At 47.7% G+C, this 22,582-nt stretch overlaps 1 protein-coding gene and 1 pseudogene across 1 annotated transcript; one reads left to right on the top strand and one right to left on the bottom strand.

Moving 5' to 3' along the window:
• Positions 1 to 542: 542 nt before the first annotated feature.
• On the bottom strand, positions 543 to 6,468 carry LOC126512520 (oligosaccharyltransferase complex subunit OSTC-like; annotated as a pseudogene).
• Positions 6,469 to 6,879: 411 nt separating this feature from the next.
• On the top strand, positions 6,880 to 8,606 carry LOC126512414 (forkhead box protein D4-like). Its single transcript, XM_050160197.1, has one exon. The coding sequence runs from the start codon at positions 6,880 to 6,882 to the stop codon at positions 8,194 to 8,196; it is 1,317 nt and encodes a 438-aa protein (XP_050016154.1). The 3' UTR covers positions 8,197 to 8,606.
• The last annotated feature ends 13,976 nt before the right edge of the window (positions 8,607 to 22,582 follow it).

Below are 22,582 nucleotides of genomic sequence, written 5' to 3'. Positions count from 1 at the left end.
TCAGCAGCCGGACAGATGAGCTTGCCAGAGAGAATGAGGCCAAGCGGGCAAGCAACAAAAGCTCCTTCCATGTCCTTTATTTGGACTGCCAAGAGAAGGGGAGGCCCAGGTTTAGGATGAATCTTCCGATCTCAAAGGATCCAATCAAAAATCCTTCACAGGCCTACCCAACAGCTTGGGTTTTGGTTGACTCAGATGTAGTCATGTTGACAAACAAAATTAACCATCACAAAGGGGTTGTAAAAAAAAAGCACTTTATTCAATATTATAGTTTTAGAAGTGGAGTATAGTTCCTTTAAGAAATAAAAAAGCTAAGAAGAAAATGCTGTTAGTGTAGTTGATGCCATGGCAGCTGGTACAGAATAGACCACCAGGGAAAGGGCTGCAAGGAGCTCAGATGCCCAGGAGTTCCAGTCCGAACTTTACTGAGCCTGCTAGGTTGTCCTTCACTCTGCTGCTCATTCTTCCCCACGTTGCGCAGGGAATGGTTCAGCCTTTACAACCTCGCTAAGAGGAATGAATCCAGGATCCACTCTGAGTCCTTAAAAGCATTTGCCCACCAGATAATCTGGCAGTTTCCTTCTCATGGGTACAGTAGTCATGACAAAATGTTAACATGACACAGACATAGCCAACTAAGAAAAGAAAAAAACCTATTGAGTTTTGGAATATTTGGTGCATTGAGATCCAGGTCCAGGATGAAGAAACCTAAGCCATCAATGTCCTTTCATAATAGATTGTCTGTTTGCTCGATGACCTCTGGTGCCTGTGTTTATCAGACACTGAGTCAGCCCTTGGAGACTCAGCAAAAAGATCATAGATTATTCTTCCTGTGACTTGTAATAAAGACCCCACCAGGGCATACACCATCATGGCCAGTGGCGTGTCCACCCCAGATGGCTTCTTTAGCTTCAGGTGGGGGGCATTTGAGGACTAAGAACTGGAATTGATAGAGTCTCCATGTCAGTGGTGGCGGGGTCAGTGCTGTGGCCCTAGCCTAACAGTAAGAGCTCTTAATTGTCTAGCCAGCCTTGCAGTCTCTCAGATAACTTTTGATAGTTGATGATTTGTGTGCGTGTGTGTGTGTGTGTGTGTGTGTGCACAATAGCTCAGTTTTCTCCTATTCTGACTAAAATCCAACCCACCATTAACTGCTCAGATTGTACAGGTGGAATATAATGAGGAGCTTCCCAAACTATTCCCTGAACACTGAAAAATGAATGCTATTAAAATGAATTTGGGGCTCACCTACCCCAGAATTTAATTAATTACATTTGAGAAGTATTGTCTAGGGGAAGGACAAACATAAATAAGAAAATAGGAGCTATGTGGTTTGAGGCAGGGGTGGCTGAATGTTACAAAGCAAGGGCATAATACAGAATGCCCATGTTTGCTGTTCTTTGTGGGACAAAATAAACATTTGATTTTTTTTTTTTTTTTTGAGGTAGGGTCTCACTGTATAGACCAGGCTGGACTGAAACTTGCTATTTAGATCATGCTGGCCTCAAGCATGTTTGAGTCTACCCCCAAGTGTAAAAGTGTGTCACTGTGCCCAGATTATACTTTAAAAAGTTGCTATTTAGATGGGTGGGAACCATGGCTGTGGCACACGTGTAAAGGTCTGAGGACAGCTTTATGGGATTGATCATCTTCCTCCTTCACATGAGTTCCTGGTATGGCACTCCGGTCATTGGCTTTATTCACTGGGTCATCTCATGGGCCCTCGGATTGCTCTGAAGACACTGGGTGCAGCTAGAGCAGGGGAGCTGAGAGGCGAGTCAAGCAGCTGCCCCTGTCTTGAAAGTGGTGCTGTTGAGAGCATCGTTGTGCACACCTCTGTGTGAATATTTCTCTAGAGTATGTGGGAAGTCACTACTGTGTGGGATTTGCACATTCAAATTTTCAATAAATACTGATTAGTTGCCCTACCAAATCTTTATCTTTCCCTTTCATTCACTAGTGTTTGAAAGTCCTCATTTTCCTAAATACAGTTAAACCATATTTCAGCATTTGTTGATCTAAGGGGACAAGCGTATCACCGTTTTATTTTGTACTGCATAGTATTTTTATTCCTTGGTATATCATCCTGCTTTTTTTTTCTTTCAATTTTTCCCAGAATGAAGGATTTCCCAGTGATCAGAGTCTTATTTTTTTAATTTATTTATTTATTATGTATACAGTGTTCTGTCTGTTTGTATGCTTGCTGGACATGAAGAGGGCACCAGACCTCATTACAGAGGTTGTGAGCCACCATGTGGTTGCCGGGAATTGAACTCAGGACCTCTGGAAGAACAGTCAGTGCTCTTAACCTCTGAGCCATCTCTCCAGCCCCAGAGTCTTATTTTTAACTGTATCTTCTGGAGACTCTGTACCCTTGCTTTAGCTATTCTAAGGAGTTGGGCTTTTGTTTGTTTTTTTGTGATGCAGCAATAATGTGGTCCACCGAAGTGGTCCTATAGATCCCCCAAACATCACAGACTATTGGAAATGCTTTCGGTTACTCTGCACAACCTGATGGTAAGGCCCTACCGCTGAGGACACAGGACACAGAAAAACCAAGCTGGTGCTTCCCTCCTACTGGCCAGCACTTACAGTGCTGGAAGGTTCTGTGCATGCTACCAGCGAAGAAGGGGAGTTGTCAGTCTCACCCAACTATGAACCCCGATTGCTATAAGAACCTGCCTATAGGAAAGGCTGGTCCAATAGTGGCACAAACTTTATTGGAGGACCGTTTTTTTTTTTTTTATTCAAGGCCCATTCATTTCATGAGTTGGAACCCATACCTGACACTGTTAACGAGACCAAGAACCCGAGACTAGAGAGGCCCTGTGCCCTAGGGGAAAACACGCTACTACCACTATTCTCCTAAAGAAACCTAACAGTAACTCCTGGTGTCATCTGCTACATGCATAGGTAGTATATCCCTCAGCCCTCACCAGAGAAGTTTCTCGCAGATGATAATTGACACAGACAATTAGATGACCAACACGTAGAGAGTAAGAGACTTTGGAGGCTCAGCCATAAATGGGATGTCTGTCTCACCCCTCCCCTCAAGGCTCAGGGGTCTATGCAGAAGAGGGCTTTATTCTTAATAAACTGTTTATTCTTTGGGGGAGGGTTGAGACAGGGTTTCTCTGTAACTGTGGAGCCTGTCCTGGAACTCCTTCGGTAGTGTTTATTCATTATTAATAAACTAAGAAATGCCTACATATAAAAATAATGTTGGCCACTCTTTGCTATAGGAGACTTGCAGGGTATTCTGAGAATGGTGATCAAGGTTTAGATATGGTTTACCTAAGACATAAATTATTATTTATGAAGGACTTATAAATATTTTTATTAGATATTTAATGTATATTTACACATTAAACAAATATAATACTTATTGCATATTTACATATTTAATGTTATATAATAGTATGTAATATGATGGCATATAACATATTACTATCTATTTATAACATAAGTATGTAGTTATAATATAGAATATATATGAAATATAAAAAGGTTTTAAAATCTTTTTGGGTTTGAGGATATAGCTCCATAGTAAAGTATATACAGTTTAATCTCCAGTACCAAAACTTATTTAAACAAAAAATAAGAAACTTTATGTCTTTAATCCCTAGACTGAATTGAAGGTAATTAACAAACTAAAAGTTTCTAAAGCAATGATGACCAATAGTCAATGATAGTAGGGCTTGGTGGCTATCTGTGAACTGGGTAATTACTACCTTTAGCTTGCCAGTCTAAGTGGAAGAATTGTATATTTAGACTGCTTTGGAAGGACTTTTCCATATTTAGAAATGCCTTATATCTGTGGGCATGGTGTTGAAAACAGTGAAGTCTGCCTTAGAATGCTGTTGTTTTCTCTGAATGAGACTGTTTTAAACTAGTATTTGTTCTGGAAAAAACAATGACAGCAAAACTGTTTAATCTTTGAAGAGTTGATCACCAGGAGTTGATCACTGTTAAATTCCCACTGCTCTGGGGTGGCTTCAGATGTCCAGGAGAGTTGATCCCCAAGCACTGTTGGATGCCCACTGTTCTGGGATCACTTCAGATGTCCAGGAGAGTTGATCCCCAAGCACTGTTGGATGCCCACTGTTCTGGGATCACTTCAGATGTCCAGGAGCTAAGAAAAGGGAAAAGAAAGGAAGACTCTAAGCTTAAGCAACATCAATGAGGTGGAACAGTGAGAGTCTTTAGTTTTGTTCTTCAGAATGAGGAACCACAATGGACTTTCCCCAGGATATTCATCTTAGTTTTCATTGCTATAGCTCTTTCAGTTCAGAGTCCCATACAATTGACACCTTTACTAAACAGTCCACAGTTACCTATTACTGATATCTAATTGCAGAACATTATAATCAACGACCAAAGAAGCCCATGTCCCTTAGCAAGTATTTCCCATACCCGTTACACTAATCTTTGAAGAGTTGTGTATTCAAACTCCTTTAACTAATCATGTTTCTTCGAGACCCACTTGGATGACTAGGTAGGAGTACTTCATTCCGTATTGCTGAACAATATTCCATTGTGTGGTTACATCATACTCTGTATGATCAGCTGACAGATACTTGGGTCTTTAGGTTCTTCTGTTTATAAGTCCCTTGCATGATGTTGACCAGAAGTGATTTAGGGGGAGGAAGCTGTTTATTTCAATTTACCTTCCATGTACTAATCCATCAGTGAGTGAAGTCAGGGCAGGAAGTCGATACAGGAGCTTGGAGCAGAAACCACAGTGGAGCAATGCTGGCGAGCTTCTGCTTATGTTTGCTTTCTTGCACAGTCCAGGCCCACCTACCTGCTACAGTGAGTGACCAGTCGAGACAATCTCTCACAGATGTGACCACTGGACATCCCCTGACTGAGGTTTGATTAGATTTCTCCACAAGAAAGGCTACCCCTTCCCTCTTTCTATTGTACTTTTCTTTTGGGGGGGGGAATCACATGGGCAGTCCACACATAAAAGTAGTTGGGGATTAGGCTCCATCTTGAAAAGCTACGCAAGTCATTAGAAATTCTGCAAGAGAGATTTATTGATTTGATCATTTATTTTAGCAATATGGACACACAAACGTATTTTAGACATTGAATTATAACCCAGCTGCTGTGTTTGGTTGCACAGATTTCCCCCCCCTCTCCCCGCTTTGGCTCGTGGGTCACCTTTGAGATCCACCCATATTGTGGGGGTCTTGTTTTGTTTTCGCATTTTCACCCTTTCATTTGTAAATCACCCAGTTTCCCACAGAAGCTGATTTGAGGAAAACCAACAATACTCTCTCTCAGGTAATCAGGGAGAGGGCACTGCATTCCACCAGCAGGGGTGAGGGCAGCTTCTGGGGGAGTCAGATTGAATGAGACACCTGCCCTGCCCTCCTGCAGTTTAGAATCACACAAATAGTCGTTGGTCAGTTTTGAATTCAAAAGCAAATCTGTCAAGCTCAAATCTGTTTGTTCTAGCACAAAACAGAGAGCTCGGAGGGTAAAATCTCCACAGAGCATAAAGCTTAACTCAAAGGCTTGAAAGGGAGCTGTTCTCCAAAAAGAGAATCATCTTTTCATACTGTGTTTTGTTAGGTTCCACCTCAGGAATACCCCATGGTGGTGTGTTTTGCCCTCAGTCGCTATTTACTTAACAAAACATTCTATCACATTGCTACTTTAGTTGCTAGGTTAATTTACATGAAACTAATCTAAAAGTTTAGGTACTCCAAAAGCCTTCACGGCGGAGCGAGGGGGGGGACTGGGGGTAGGGGTGGGGTGAAGAGGTCCTGGGGTTGCTATCCTGCCTGCAATGTGGATGCTTGTCGATGGTCTCAGGTGTATCTAGTAGCAGGGATGCTGACGTCCAGCCCTTTTCCAGTTTAGTTTCAAGCTCTATTACTACAATAAAAGCCGGTCCTGTTTCTGGATGGATGTTGGGGGTCGTAGGTAGGGGTAAGGACCGGCAGGCAGGCAAACACACCCTTACACTGAGGGCATTCCTTTATTTATAGGACTAGTAAAACAGTATTTAAATGGTGAAACCAGTGTAGATGGTCAAGACTATCAGGAAAAAGAAAATTATCAGCTGTCACTGGGGTGCAAGTATGTTGCCTTCTGAAGTCTCTTCTAGGCTGATCTGTTTGTATGCACCTTTGTTTCTCTGGGTAAATATTAAAAGAACTTGGAGAATTGGGACTGTAAAGAAACTAAGGAAATATTATCTTTTTTGTTTGTTTTGACCTTTTAAAATCCACTCTGAACTTACACAGCTTAATGCTAGGGTGTTTTTACCTTTAGGGAAATCGAGTTAGGGAGAACATTTGGAGACATTTGCGTGGAGGCCAGGGGCCATTTCTCTTGAACGGAGCATACAGCATTAAATCGGTGAGCCATTCTGTTTGAAATACATTCCTTTACCCTCTCCCGCGCCAAAGCCTGCAGGTCTGAATGTCTATGTGGTGACAGGTCTTTGGGTTTCATGTTTTCCTCCCTGAAGCTTACTTGTGCAGTTTTAGAGCAAAATTGACCCAGCCCAGACAACGCCAGAGCACTCTGGCTGGTTAAACCAAGACCAGAGCATCTTTCCTTGGTAGTGGGTGGGTATGAAGGGTGAACCGAGGACCCTCATCATTGGACCGCGTCAGGAGGAAGCAGCCCCACTCTGAGGAACGGGAAGAGGGATATATAGCGGGGAGTCCACCGCACACGTCTCAGAGAAACTTAGAACACTAAGTGCACCTTGCCACGCGGTGTTGGAAAGAAAAAACAAGGAACAAAAAAGTCTAACCCTGGAGGACTCCAGCTTCTTGGCAGACGCATCCTAGTTAGCCCACCCACCCCAAACCAGGTGAGCTGCCACCACGTCCATCCCTCCTCCCCCTCTCATCCTCCATGAACTTGGCAAGAGCTGGGCGCCTTTGCTCCACTCCGCAGCCCAGTCCCCTAAGCTCCGACCGGGATGAGGTTGAGATCGACGTGCTGGCAGAGGAGGAAGATGGAGACCAGACGGAGGACGAGGAAGAGAAGGGGGAGATAAGCCAGATGTGCCTGGAGCCACAGTTGCCGGGGTCCGGGGCCCGCTCGCTTCCCTGGAGGAGCACGGGGGACCGCGGCGACCTGAGCAACCCCTCCGGGCTCGTCCGCAAGTTCCGAGCGCCGCGGACAGCCGCGACCGCCGCCACGGACGGTCCGCAGCCCGCCAAGCCCCCGTACTCCTACATTGCGCTCATTACCATGGCCATCCTGCAGAGCCCGCACAAGCGCCTGACACTCAGTGGCATCTGCGCCTTCATCAGCAGTCGCTTTCCCTATTACCGCCGCAAGTTCCCCGCCTGGCAGAATAGCATCCGCCACAACCTGTCGCTCAACGACTGTTTCGTCAAGATCCCCCGCGAGCCGGGCCACCCGGGCAAGGGCAACTACTGGAGCCTGGACCCCGCTTCCCAGGACATGTTCGACAATGGTAGCTTCCTCCGGCGCAGGAAGCGCTTCAAGCGCCACCACCCGCCCCCGGGAGGCCACCCGCACTGTCCCTTCCCTCCACACGCTGTGCCCGCAACCCTGCACGTCTCCCACCCAAGCCTCCTGCTCCGCTACCCTACGCCGCTGCAGCCCGGCCTCGGAACCCGTCCCACCGCCCCGCCCGGGAGTCGCCCCTGCATGCCGCTGCACCCCCATCCTCTCCGCTACCTGCTACTCTCCACCCCCGCCTACGCCGAAGCGCCTAGAAAAGCCAAAGATGCGGACCCGGCCGCACCCCGTGCCATCCCCGCACTGTCACCTGTACTGAGTTCCCAGCCTTGGGGCGGGAACGAGGACGCGAAATCTCGGCCGGGTCGAGGGTGTACCTCGTTCACCATTGAGAGCATCATGCAGGGGGTCAGAGGAGGAGGAACTGGGGCTGTGCAGAGTCCGCCCTCGGTTCCGTGGAGCTACTGCCACCTGCTGCAGCACCCAGCGTGCCTGCTGCACCCCCAGGCTGTTTCCCCTTTGCTGCAAGTGTCCGCCGCCGCCCGGACAGTGTTGCAGCCTCAGCCTCAGCAGGAGGAGCACTGTTCCAGGAGCTGCGCTCCAGGTAAAGGCGCGAGGCTGGGCCGGCACCTGTCGGCCGTTGCTGCGCTGCTGAAGCATCAACCTGCCGCCGAGGACAGCAGACTGACAACTCTGGCCGCCTTTTCGGGCAGAGAGGGGACCTTGCCAGCGTTCTAAACAATGTCCAAGCCCAGTCTCCGGGCTGATTCACCCTGGCACACCTGGAGTCAAGAGGTAGGGCGGAACCACTCGCTGTCTAGGTTTGCATCACTTGCCTGCTAGACTTGTGCGTGGAAAACCAGCAGCGGAGCATGCAGTAAGTCCCGCCAAACTTTTTACTACTGTGTTCTGCTCTCTTGATAACCCAAACGCAGGGCAATCTGTGAGCTTCAGGTCTCGCCTTGTCTTGTCCTCTTCAGTTGTGGCTTCCACGGCGTTTCCGATTTGCATACTTCCCGGGGACCTATGAACTATGAACGTGAGTGCGATGTTTTGTTGTTAATAAAAAACAGAACAGCTGGCAACACAAAACACCCCCATCTCCATTCCTTAGGGACTGCAGTTGATCCCCAGTCAAATGCAGAATGTATACACGCTCCGATCCCAAAAATCCGTATGTAATATAAATAGAATAATTCCGGAACAATTAAGCCTAGTCATGTAGATTGAATAAAATACTAAATCAGGATGCTACATCGCTTGTTTCCTCTTATGTCTCATTATTCCTTTTCATAAATGGAATGCCTTTTAGAATTTACATTTTTATCTCACAATTCGTTTTTATGCTTTATATCCATTATAGATTCCAGGAATGACATTTTGAGTATGGGTTTTAAAAATTCCAAATATTTGTGGTTGAAAAGTTTATCTTATAAAATACTTTAATAGATACGAGACTTCTAGAAGGAAAATAATTAAGAGGAATTAATCCAACCTCCATTCTCTCACCCCCACTCATCCATCCATTTTTATCTCTCTCTCTCTCTCTCTCTCTCTCAATTTCTGTGGGGTAGCTCTTCATGACCTAGAACCAACGATCTTCCTATTTCCGCCTCCAGAATTCCTAGCATGCTGCATTATGCCTAGTTTATTCGCTATTTTTTCTGAAGTTTATAGTTTTCTTAGGTAAACAGGAGGGCGAGTGGAGAGCAATTTGAAACAAAGAGCGTCTACTTCTGGAAAATAAACGGCTATCAGGTATATTTAAAAATACTAGTGTTTTCATGGTCTTTCCTTGAAAAACAATTTCCGAGAGGACTTTGCAACAGTGATTCAGCTTCAGGGTGCAAAGAAAACAAGAGGATGCCCATGGCCTATGACTGCCAGAAAAGGCGGGATTTTAGAGGCTGGGTCAATGGTTAAGTGGATTCTGTAATTAGAGGCTTTGGGGGAAAGCGACTCTGAGTAGAGGAAACGTCTGTACTTCCCCACCCTTTGGAACGAAGGCCACATCTCATTGCTTACACTCCATAGCCCAGAACTCCCACAGTTTATCCACCCTTTCCGACTTGAGTGCTTTGTGGGACCTTGCTAAACTGAGACCTTGGTAGTTTTGAACATTCAAGCAGACAGCTCTCCTCCACTTGGCCTCTGGCCCCTGGCCCCTCGGTCCTCATAATACCACACCTTAGGTATGTGTTTAGAAGCAGCTCAAAAAGATAAACGTTCTTCTTTCTACTTCTCCGATGTCCTGCTTTGCTCTTTGTTGCAAAGATGTCTTCAGTCTGGTCACCTTCAGGTATTCAGTTAACACTGTCCCCAACCCTCCCTCCCTCCCCCAACACACACCTCCCGCTTGTGCTGTAGACGACCCCTGGACAGGAATGATTCCTGGCTGGGCTCCAGCGCGCCGAATTACCATTTCTTCAGCGCTGGAACCCGGACGGACACTAGGACGAGCCGCTCGTGCCTGGCCCAGGCCGGTCCCTAAATTGTGAGCTTCTCTATTGAAATAGTAGCATTGAGACCAATGCTGGGCTGGCGTCCCAGGGGTCCACTAGGCCAGTGCGTCCTGAGGACTAGGACAGCTCAGACCTCCTCCGGGTGCAACTTGCACCGCGCGCGGCCAGTTGTCAGAGGGGACCGTGCTGCCGTGGTGGCCGCTCCCGAGAACCCGCAGGAACCCCGCGAACACGCGAGAAGCCCCGAGCGCCAGCAGCCGACTCCCGCAGACCGGGCTTCTCCACTGCGCCAAATCCTTGGAACAGTTGGGCGCGCGTGGCTGGAACGCAGCGTGCTCATTCTGGTCACCGGCACCGCACCACCTCCTCCAGGCCCACGCGGAGCCCCAGCCGGCGGTTCTGGGTTAACACGTAGCGCCGGTGGGCATCTTGGGCTGGACTTTAAAAACCATGTGGCTTCTGAGTGGGGACCATTCCCACCAGCCACAGCGAGCTGGAGGGGACTGTCACAGTCTCTGCCTTCTAGGAATGAATGACACATACCACTGGTTGCTCTTGGTCCCCACACCTGGTGCACCAGGCACTGAACCCAAGGCGGTGCCTCGAACATTCACTGAGGAATACTCACTGTAGAACCCACCGTTTGCAAAGGAGAACCTTTTCAACTAGGAGAAATAGTCTCCTAAGGAGACTGGCAGCATCAGGGCCCCAGGCCTCCTGTGGCGGGGGTGGGGGTAGGGGTGGGGGTGGAGGGTGGTTCAAGGTCAAGACCAGGAGCCCAACAGATCACTAGAACCAAAATAGCTAGGAAGGAACCAGGATAGAAGTCAAGGAGTGTCTCCTGAAAGATTTTTGGTTTTGTTCCTCCTAAGAACCTCGCGTGCCCTGGAGTAGGAGAGGTTTCCCCCCAACACCCAACCCGCATGCCCAGAGCCATCTCCTCCTGTCTTGGGCCCTGGGAGCAGTCCCCAAAGTCATTTGCTCTCCCACCTACTTCTTGCTGCTCAGGACAGGGGTGGTGGTGGCAGGAGGAGAAGAACGGAGAAGGGAGGGGAGGGGAATAAAAGGGAGGATGGTAGAGGAGAGAAAAAAGAGACTTTGCTTTACTGTGTGCCAGAAGCAGGAGCATGGATGCTACAGCGACAGGATGTAGAACCAGGATGCCACTCACTGTCCAGGGCTTGCCTAGCATGCATGAGAACAAGATAGTTGGTCCTCTCAGAAACCTAACTCTGGAAGGCATTAGAACATCCTCTTGGTGTGGTGATATCTTGTTTGTACACTAACAAATAAAGCTTGCCTAAAGATCAGAGGGCAGAGCTAGCCACTAGTTAACCACAGAGGTCCGGAGGTCTGTACATATAGACAGGAAGTGATATGGCTGGGCGGAGAGAGGAATGTAAGTCCGGAGGAGGCAGGTGGTCAGCCTCTTTGCAGTCTGAGGATTTCGCAAAGGTAAGAACTCCAGTGGCTGGCTGCTCTGCTTCTCTGATCTTTGAGCTTTCACCCACTAATATCTGCCTCTGGGTTTTTATTTTTAAGACCAATTAGAGCTTGTGCTACACCTTAGCTAGCTGTAGGAGAACTAGGGAACAGAAACAGAAGCCCTGTATCTCAGGGGCAAGTCTGGCCGCTGGCTAAAGGGCAAAGATTTGGTTATCACCAAGGCTGACATTTTCAATTTCCTGACTTGAGGTTGGGTTGTATGACATGGACTCTCCAGAGGATTGCGTTTGTGCTTTTGCCACAAAGTGTGCACCGTGGACAATTTACCATCCTAAGCTTTTTTGGGTGTGCATCTGAATAGTGCTAAGTACACCCACACTGCCTTGCAGAAGAATTGAGAATTTGCTCGTCCTAAATGAGTGGAATTCTGAGCACATGGAACAGCTTGTTTGTTGGGAGCAGTGAGACCCCAGATCCTGAATTTCTTGTAATCCCCTGATCTGAGTGCTTACAGCTGCTCTGAGCACGAGACCTTCAGGAGTTCCTGCTGGCAGGAGAGTGGTTTCTGGTGGGTTTGGCTGGGGCGTGGCTATCTCTAATCTGCCCCTGAACACAATAAAAGGGGGCATTCTTGGGGAATTCAAGGATGATCCCTGTCGCTGTCTCTCTGCTTGTGTGTGTCTGTGTATTTTAACCTCCTGCCCCTTGCCCTAAGCTCGGTACCTGGGTGCCAGCGCACAGAGCGCAGACTCGGGGGTGCGGTGCGTGGCACTTGTTTGTTTTAGACCTCACCTCAGCCTGAATCCTGACATGATGGTTAACACTGGCTGTCAACTCAAAAGCAATTTCCCCTCCTTCACTGATAGTAGGTAACAGGCCCCCCAGACTTCAGAACAACTGACTCTCTGAAAGAAGTACCATTGAGGCCACAAAACAGCATGCAGACAGCACCACCTGCTGAAATGGAAACTAAGACCTAATTCATCAAAGTCCATAGTTCTGGGAAAGTCTCAAAATGCACTACCCTTGCGTTTTGGCTTCTGTAGCTGTATTTCTGGCTGACTGTTCTTGTGAACTGAAGTATGTCAACCTGAGATATGGTTTTGTGCTTAAAAGCTCACCCTGAGAAAGGCTCAGTGCTACCCCGCGGTCCCGAACACCCACTGTAGTCGCAGCTGGCTGAAAAAGAAAGTGACTTAAAATCATGTCTGGACAATATTCTCTGATGGTTACCCGACAACATTAGGATCAGTTTTGGGACTTCCAACACAGACTGGAGACCTGTTGCTCTCTAGGATTTCCTTAGGCCTTCAACACCAGATTGGAACTGCTGAAGCACCCAGGCTGTGAACTGAGAAACTATTGCAAAATATTTGTTTAACTATGCAAAGATGTGCTGCATTTGTTTATTTATGTAAAGATGTGTTGCTGTTTTACCTTGCCTGCTTAAGGCACCTGCCTGGTCTAATAAAAAGCTGAGTGGCCAATAGCAAGGGAGGACTTATAGGCGGAACTTCCAGGCAGGGAGATTAAGTAGGAGGAGGAATTTGGGTTCAAGGAAGAAAGAAATGGGATGACAGGGAGACACGAGGGACCAACCAGCCAGACACAGAGGAAGCAGGAAAGTAGGACATACAGGATGAAAGAAAGGTAAAAAACCCTGAGGCAAAATGCAGATGAACAGAAATAGGTCACGTTTGATAAAAGAGCTAGTGGGACAAGCCTAAGATAAGGTCAAACATTCATAATTAATAACAAATCTCTATACCCTTATTTGGGAGCTGGTTGGAGGCCCAAAGTTGCAACTAAAGGATTCTCTGCCTTTCCAAGTGTGAGACAGACATTGTTGGACTTCCCAGACTAAAAACAAAGCTAACAAATCCCCTTTAGTCACCTGGAAACCTATATTCTGCCTCCAAAGATCTTATCCTAAGTTTTAGAATGATAAGGGAAGCATGGGTAGAGAGAGAGGGGTGACTACCCTGAGCACATAAATTAAAGGGAGAGACTAGAGTTTTCCCCTAAGTACAGTTGGCTGCTACACCTGTTTGCAGATCTCTGCCATCCCCTGGGAAATGCCATCTTGGCTCTTGGTGTTTTAGTGCCTGGCATAAAGCTCATCACAAACCTGTGATCTATGGCCTATAAATAGTTGTGTAAAAAGAAAGTTCTGGAAGATGGACCACCTGGGATCAGTACAGCTCAAAGGCAACTGGACTGCGAGAGAAGATGAGGTTTGAAGAGTGTGAAACAATGAGAAGAAAAGCAGATTATGGTCCCTCCCACCTCTTTCTGCCCTTCATGTCCTCGCTCCCTTTCATTCTGCTAAACAGCTCTTCCCACATAGGCATTTTCTGCCCTCCACCCCATGCTAACTGGGCAGGCTGGCCATGTGCCTTCTCCTGTGGTATCCTGGGACTGGAACCACCCATTTCTGTGGGTGGTGGACTGTTGTCCTCCCAGCTGGTGACACTAGTGTATAGCATCCTCAGCTGCCTGTTGCTCTCCACCGCTCTCCCTCCTTTCTTCTGTCCTGTAGCCCCCTGGGTTTGTTGGGGTCTAGACCAAAGGGCAGACTTTTTTTTTTTAAACATCCCATTTCCTCAAGAGGTTTCAAAACCAAAATCAAAACCGAAAATCCCTATCCCATTGGATTTATCATGAACCATAAACACACACACACACACACCTATGATGCTTGGCTCTAGCTCCTCAAAAGCTACTCAGACTACACATGCTCAAGACCCTTCTATGAAATGGTGTCATATAACAAACTATGCATGTCCTCCACATACTTTAAATGGTGTCTGAATATGGTATGTTGCTCCATAAATTTTTGATGTACTGTTTTGCTTAGGGAATAACAACATCAACAGAAATCCCATGTGTTTATTATAGTCCACACCCCTCCCATCCTCAGTAATTTCTATCCATACTGAGCCAAATCCACAGATTTGGAACCCGAAAGGATGAAGAACTGATTGTGTTAATTTTTTTACCTTCTCCATTTTTGGGCACAGCCTCTTCCTTGCTTTTCTTCAAGCAGCCGGCCACACAGTATCATCATCCAAACTTTCAGTAACAGTCTGTGTTTCACAGCACAGCCTTTTGTTCTGTTTCTGGTCAGGCCAGTCCTCTCACTGGTGGCCCCAGCACTGCCACACCAATCCCCCTCCTCCTGTACCAAGTGCCAAACTATTCCATCTCTGCCAGATCCTACCCACCCTTTCCTAGCCTTGCTCATATTTCATTAGACAGCTTCCTGCCCCCACCCCAGCGTTACTTTCCTCCAGAGTGCCGGAGCCTCAGATGGGAGCTCTCCAGCACGTTACTACGTTTTGTCTTATTTTATCCCTATTACTCCCAGTTCCCAGCCTTTCTCTCTCTCTGATGACTTCATATTATCTCAGTACAGCTAAGCCAGAACCACGTCCCCCAGAATCTCTCTCCAGTTGGCTCCAGGTTAAGCTTCGCGACAAAGGAAATTTGTGGAAGAACTGGAGAATGCACTCACAGACAGCCTCTGTGATGTCTAAACGCTGGGGGACGGCGCAGTGCACCGGGGGCAGGTTGTTGTGGATGTTTACAGACGTGCCTTCATGGCCGAGTCCACGGCTCCATCTGATGTCACTCCTTGCTATTAAGTTCCAGCTGGGCGTGCCTGTGTGCGCCTCTGTGGCTGGGGTGCTGCTGCCTGGCATCTTTCGTTGTCAGAGTCTAGGCATCATGGTGATATTGACGGTCAGCGTGCCTCTAGATCATTGCTTCCGTTTCATCCATGCAGTATTTGAGATGGGAACAAGTTTTAGGTACTTTCTGGAAGACTGGGGGTGGGGGTGGGGGGGCTAGAACCAGGTTTGGGGAGTCTGGGGTGTAGCTAGCAGGGGAGCCGATGGTGAGAGGAGATCACAGCCCCACAGCAAGAAGAAGCAGTGATGGACTGAGGACCGTTGAAACTTAGGAGGGAGCTGGGAATTGAGATCTGGGAGAAGCAGGCAGACTGAGAAAGATGAGGAAGAAGAGCATCAGAGAGAGCTAAGAAAGGACCAGTGGCCTCTCCCTCTGGGCACTGGGCAGCTATGAAGAAAGCATTGGTAAAATCTGTTAAATGGAGCTGGAGAGAGAGGGCTCATTGGTTAAGACTGTTACTGTGCTGGCAGAGAAGCTGAGTTTGGTTCCCAGCATCCACTGTTCAATAGCTCCCAAGTGCTTGTAATTGCAGTTCCTGGGGACTCAGTGCCCTCTTCTGGCCTCGGCAGGCACTGCCATACCTCAGCAAGCACATGCCTCCCCCAACCACATATACACAATTTTAAAAAAATCCTTTAAAAAACTTTCTTAAAGTCAGTTAGTGTTTGGGCAATGGCTTTATGTCTCTGTGGTAAGCCCTCCCTATGTTCATTTTCCCGTAAATAAGCAAAGATGGTGGGGGTTGGAGAAACTGACTCAATTCACATTTGGACTCTTTCTTGGAATCTTGACAAAGGACAGATAACAAAAGGGCTATCTGTCTTAACAGCTGGCTGAACTACCCTTATGCCAGGACCAGCTGTCTTGAGTACTCCACAGACACCTTGAGATAACTATGCCAAAACTACGTGTAGCCTAGAGGCCCCGCATTGGCCAGGGCTGCTTGAAATTAGACCTCCGCTTATCACAAGCCCCAGGGGACATTTCCACCTTTGCCAGAGTAGGGTGCTTCTTGCGGTCTTTTAGAGGGCTGTGTGGCTGGTTCAAAAACATAAGCCTCAATGACTCTGATTGGTGCTCAAGAAGGGCTGGTTCAACATATGAAAATCTATCAATGTAATCCATCATATAAATAAACTGAAAGAAAAAAAAAAGAGGCAAGGCCCAGACAACTGACTGTGACTGATCTATACAGCCCTTCTGCGGCTGACCGTGAACCCCGAGGGCTCAGAAGTGAAGAGGTATAAAACACGGTCCGGTGCTGCTGCCTGCCCTGGTGTTGGAACCTGAGTTTTTCTTGTCGACTTCTAGTTTTACGGACTGAGCTGGGAGCATGAAGAGGCAGGAGAGACGGCAGAGCGGTGGGAATAGGAGTGGCGCCGGCAGGTGGAGAAGAAAGGCAGAGCTATACCCACGCAATCATTAGGCCAGGTTGTGAAATCCGCAAAGCATCTGGCTTTTCACAGCTGAGCCGTCCTGGAGAGGCCAGGCAGGAAGAAGGGAGGTGAAGGAGAGAGATGGCAAGGGAGGCTCTCTAGGGTAGGATAGGAAGGAGTCAGACGAGAGCACCTGTAAACCCTGGTTGCTCAACCAGAGAACTGTCAAGTCCTTAGGGTCCAAGGTCTCAGACCCCAGACCCTGAGCTGATTCCAAGGGCCGAGTATCCCTGCCTGTGGCCTGTACCAGGATTGTACCACTAGAGGGCACCATTTACACTGCTTCCTCCTGCCTAGTGCCGGTGGTGTTTGCATCTAAACATAAGAGATGAGAGCCACCTGCATTATAGGCGTTTCTCCTTGCCTACCCACGAGAACTCTCAAGCAGCTCTTTAGAGACACAGTGTGACTCAGAGGGTCACACAGAATGCAGGCTGGATTTGCTGCGGCAGTGTATATGTAAAGGAATCTTAGATCCAGGAGGAAGATTGACGGGACCTAAGGGGCGTATCCATTTCATGGCTATGTCAAAACAAAGCATCAGAAACTGGGTGGCTTAAAACAATTGTCTCATAGTTCTGGAAGCTAGAAATCCAAAATGTTAATAGCTCCACGTATTCTCTGAAGGCTGCGAGGAAGGGTCTGTTGCACGTCTCTTGGTTTCTAGTGTGGCTTGACAGGCTGGGCAGGCTTCCGTCCCTCCATCTTTGGACCACTCTACCCGAAAGCTGCTCCATGGCCATCTTCAGTTATCATGGCTGCTGCCTTGCTCCCATCTCTGCCTCCATCAAGGAGTTTTCCAGGCATGCACGTCTGTGTCTCTTTTCTTATGGCATTAATCTCAGCAGATTAAGGGCTTATACTTAACAGACTGTATCTGTAATGACTCTATTTACAAATAAAGGGGTTTATTTATTTTTTAAAAAAAAAAGATTTTTATTTATTTATGTATACAGGGTTCTTCCTGCATGTATCCTGCAGTACAGAAGAGGACACCAGATCTTATTACAAATGGTTGTGAGCCACTATGTGGTTGCTGGGAATTGAACTCAGGACCTCTAGAAGAGCATCCAGTGCTCTTTGCCTCTGAGCCATCTCTCCAGCCTCCATAAAGGGGTTTCTTGAAGGGATATAGATTTGTATGAGCAGGGGCACTGTTCAAACTGATACGTGAATCAAACAAGGGCAAAAATGATTACAGACTGAAGAAGCTGCAAAGGAAGACAGGGTTAAGGGCAGTTTTTGTTTTCAAGGTGGAAGAGGTTTGAGCATCTTTCTGTGCTGAATATGTTAAAGAGCCCTAGGGATGGGGAAGTCAAAGAGTCCAGGCAGAAAGCGAATGATTGATGGTGCCAGCTCCCAAGGGACTGGGATCTGAGTGCAGGTGGGAGGATCGGTCATGGATCTAGAGGTAGGGAGTGGGAGGGACGTGTGCAGGTGCAGATGTGGATGGGGAAGGAGGAAGCAAGTGGTCTAGCTGGGTGGATCGTGATGGCACAGCTCTGGGAATGCCGAAGGCATTCAGCAAGTAAATCAAGAGCAGTTGTTGGTGCGGTGCGAGCAGCTGCAACAACAGCTTGTGGAATGAGCTGTGGGTAGAAGATTAGGTAAGGGCTCTGACCATGGGAACCGGGAGGGGGCAACCTACTCATGCTGACAGATGGCACCTTGGGGGCACCGTTTCATCAACCTGAAAACTGTTCTGGAAGGCCAGAGGGAAGCCCCAAATTCCTTTTCCTGCCACCCCTGGACTGCAAATACAAGTACGTCATTCTGTCACACTCTTTTTTCTCTTGGCGTGTGGGCACATTCACCTGGATATGTGGGAGACCAGAGATGTGAACGTCTTCACCTATTGCTTTCCATCTTATGCCTTTAAGACAAGTTCTCTCACCAAGAGTAAAGCTTGCTGTTTCAGCTAGGCTGGCTGGAAAGCCAGCTTCTGGGATCCTTCTGTCTCCACTCCCCAGTACTGAGGTGAGAGACACATGTAGGCATGTCCTATTTTTAATATGGGTGCCGGGGATTCAAACTTGGGTCCTATCTGTGCATAATAACTGCTCTTACCCACTAAGCCATTTTTCAGCCACACCCCTCTCCCCCCCCATGGATTCTGGGGATCACACTCAGGTCCTTGTGTTTTCAAGGCCAGCATTTTGTTGACTGAGTTGTTTCTGCAATCCTTATCCGATTCTTTTCAACGCTTTCTTCTTCTTTAGAAGCTGTTGAGGTGACACGGTCTCATCAGAGTCCTTGTACCTAATGGTTTTGCTTGAGTAGTGGAAAAGGGGTCACACATCACAGCTCTGAAGTTTTGTGGAGTCGGGAAGGGTCCAGTTGGAAGGGTAGGTAGGCTTGAAGAACATCTGGTTGAATTTCCTGTTGGCTGAGGAAGTGGCTAGTAACAGCCTGAGTTTGCATCCCCAGAACTCAGGTAAAAACCTGACATGGTAGCTGATATGGTTGTAATCCCAGTGCCCCCACCCCCAGGGTAGCTGAGACAGGAGATTACCCGGGAGTTCATGGGCCAGTTATCCTGGCTCAGTGTAGTATCGAAGACACCTTTCTTCAAGCGAGGTGGGAAACTGAGGACTGACACCTTAGGGTTGCCTCTGATCTCTGCATGCCCACCACAGCACTCACATGCCCATATGCTAGAACACGCACACACTCATACACTCACATAACACACCCACACATGTACATACACACTCAATTTTAATGTTCTCAGCTCCCATTCTTACAACACCATTCACAAAGCGGACAAAGTTACCGAGTCCAGGCATGTTAGCTGCTGTACATATTATCACTAGGATAAGTATAAATTTATAAGTATAATATATTTATAAATTTAAATCCCACACCCTCCACCATATTCAGGCACGTGTACGTACACACACACACACACACACACACACACACACACGGAGCGAGCAGTGAACTTGTGTTTCCTTAACAAGATCTATCCTATAAGAAGTCACCCAAGGAGAGGGGATGGGGACATAAATTCTGAAACGCAGAGGCCCAGGTAGAGGTGCTGATGCTAGGGTGGTCGGAGGAGGGTAAGGGGGAAAAGAGAGAAGCAGAAAATTAGGGGCAAGCAGTCTGGCTTTGTAAGAAAAGCGAGGAAAGTGGAGATCAGGGTGTGGTGACATGTTCAGCTTTGTGGGGACGTCAGGACGCTGGCTTTTACATGTGTCACAGCAGAATTGGTAGGGAGAGTGAACACATAACCTGTGCTACAAAGAAGGACCAATAAAAAAAAATACCGCCTTCATCTTGAGGTCATGCTTATTCATTGACCTCTCTCAGTCTACCCAAGCCAGCGGATGGACTTGAAGAGGGCCACCGGCTGGCCCCTGGTTTTCCTGTTCCCTTCTGGCCTTGGGGTGCAGCGATGGAGCTACACACTGGGGCTCCAAACTCACTGACAGTGTGGAGGTGAAGGGCGGACAGGGAGATGGTTCCGTAGACACCTGCCGGATAATCTGTTCATCCATCTGCAAACTTCAGGGCCATGCATCTATTTACTGGTTATGGAGTTTTGCTTTTGCTTTAGCAACAACATCATTATGGATTGAATGTTCTCTAATCACTTTGTGCCTATGATTTTCACCTACAGCGATTACTGATGCCCAAATTAATGCTACTTTAAGAACTCATGTACAAAGGGTTTTAAGACATTAATTTATTATCTGTGTATGTTTGTGAGTGTGTGTGTGTCCCAGCAGGCATGTCACTGTGTGTGTGTGTGTGTGTGTGTGTGTGTGTGTGCGTAGGTCAGAGGACAAATGGCACGAGTTAACTCTTTCTTTCCAACATGTAAGTAAGTCCTAGGCGTATAGCTCAGGTCATCAGGCTTGGCGGCAAGTGTCTTTATCTGCCAAGGCACCTTGAAAGCTCCCATGAACAGTTTTCTATATAAACTAGTTGTCTGTATCCTCCATTTTATCCTGATCCCACTTGGTCCCCTAAAATTAAGCTCTCAGCTACTGTACCAGTGCCTGCCTGCTGCCGTGCCCCCCCCCCACCCTGCTGATCTGGAACTGTGAACCCTAAAAAAACCCTTTTATGAGCTGTCTTGGTCGTGGTGTCTGCACAGCGGCAGAAAAGGGACTACAATAGCTTCTCTGATTACCTGCCCAAGACCTGCATAAGAGCAGGCCTGCTAACGCCCAGTCCTGGAGGTGGGAAGGGCTCACGCGGCCCCACCCATCCCTGGGGATTTATATGTAGCTAATGATTCGGGGAGAGGAGGAGACATTTTCTTCTGTGTTGAGCCACCGGTGAGGCGCCCATGCTACTGCAAATAACCTCTCGCTTGTATTCTTATAGGCAACCCTAATAACTCATGGCGCCATTAGAAAACGCCCTGGGAGTAGAATGGCTGAGAAGAGGATGGGGCAGCGCAGTGAGGGCTGGAGGGGGACAAGAGGGAGTAGCAGGAGATGGCTATGGCAAAACACATTATATCCATCCATGAAAATATAGTGAAACCTAATACTATGTGTAATTCAAACGTGCCAATTAAATATTTTTATTAAGAGAATGCTACACCGAGAAAGGATGCTATCGATGAATGTTTTGTAAAGAAAGACCCTGAGGTGGGTTGCTCACACTAACAATGGCCACTAGGGGCAGTCATGTAGCAGGCAGGGCCTGAGTCCTTAGCGGGCACCCGTGACAACCCCACTAGTGGGGGCTAGGGTGCCATGCTGTGGGAGGCGACCAGCTCCATGTGTGGAGCTCTGGGGCTGGAGGGCTCAGGGGACACTGGTTAGAGCTAAGGGAGAGGCTGAGGCAGATAGATGGTGGGCTCTTTGCAGCCAAACGCCCCAGCAGTCCCTGGGAGGGAAGGAAAAGAGCGAATGTTTGCCGCAGAGAACTTTTGAGAGGTTTCCAGAGAGTGTCTGAAGGGGAGGAGGGGGGCAGCCCAGGAACTAGAGCCTTCGCCACCTGGAGCTGGCCGAGGAAATGGTTTTCCATTTCACTGCCCTCAGACTGGGAGGGCTGAGGGCAGAAGGGAGGAGAGGGAAAAGTAGGCGTGATGGCAGATGGAGCCTTTCAGCTGTCTGAAGACCAGCTAGGAAGGGAAGAAAAGGGAGGAAACAGCTGGAGGTGGGTGCTAATGCAAACCCCTTGGCTGTCTGGGGTGGGGAACTTGAAGAAGGAGATTACGGTTGCTCCTTTGTTTTATCTCGGTTTCAAGCTTTCATCTCTGAAACAGAGAGGACCCATGTTACGGGCTTCTGAGGATTAAAAGGGAGAGCGTACCTGGTGATGTAGTACACAGAGGCACACCTAGTGGGTGCTGATTGCTCTAATGTTTTGTTCCTGCAAATCTACGACGAACTAACTCATCCAGAACCCCTAAGCCGAGGAGGGCATCATTGACATGTGGTCTCTTGGTGCCTGGTATTTAACACGATGAAGAAGAGCTCTTTCTACGAAAAGAAACGCGGGGTAACGCGCTTGCCGATGCATTCTTATTTTAGTCTCTCCTGTACGTACGAACAGCATACATTTCAATTAAGGATTGCTAGGCGAGCCAAGCTCCCTCTTCGTGGGCTGTGGCTTTGATTTATGACCCACATCTGTGTAGAAGGATTAAGACCAGCATGCTCTCTGATAAGGGAATGAGCTATGTTTTCCCCCATTTTGTTAAGAAACCTCCTCTAGTCCGAGACGGAGACAACTGTAGTTTTAAAAATTACTCTTCCGCGGGCCAAAATGTTTCTAAGCAACAACAGGTCTTAGGGGAGAGTCTGACCCGGTTCTTTTGGTAAGAACTCCATGGTAAAAACAAAATCCAAAAGGAGGAGAGAAGGTGGGGTGGTGAGTGAGGAGGGAGAGAATAGGAGAAGAAGGAAGAGGAAAAAGAAGGAGGAGGAAGAGGAAGAGACTTTTCTTCTCAAAGATACCGGTGATGCCCAAACACAACAGAAAGGACTCAGTCACAGTCCTAGCAGGGACCCAGCACCTGGTGTCAGACACAAGCAGCCGATTTCAGCATGAGGGCCCGATGGACTCCCACGACTTTTTTTTTTTTTTTTTTTTTTTTTTTTTTTTTTTTTTTTTTTTTTTTTTTTT

This window comes from Alexandromys fortis, unplaced genomic scaffold (assembly GCF_014885135.2).
Source record: "Alexandromys fortis isolate MF-2015 unplaced genomic scaffold, M_Fortis_MF-2015_v1.1 scaffold_10, whole genome shotgun sequence".
Classification (NCBI taxonomy): Eukaryota; Metazoa; Chordata; class Mammalia; order Rodentia; family Cricetidae; genus Alexandromys; species Alexandromys fortis.
This window is presented reverse-complemented; position numbering and strand designations above follow the sequence as displayed.

What these genes read in the sequence shown, in the direction of transcription:
- LOC126512414 (XM_050160197.1), top strand. Translation starts at nt 6,880, where the DNA reads ATGAACTTGGCAAGAGCTGGGCGCCTTTGCTCCACTCCGCAGCCCAGT.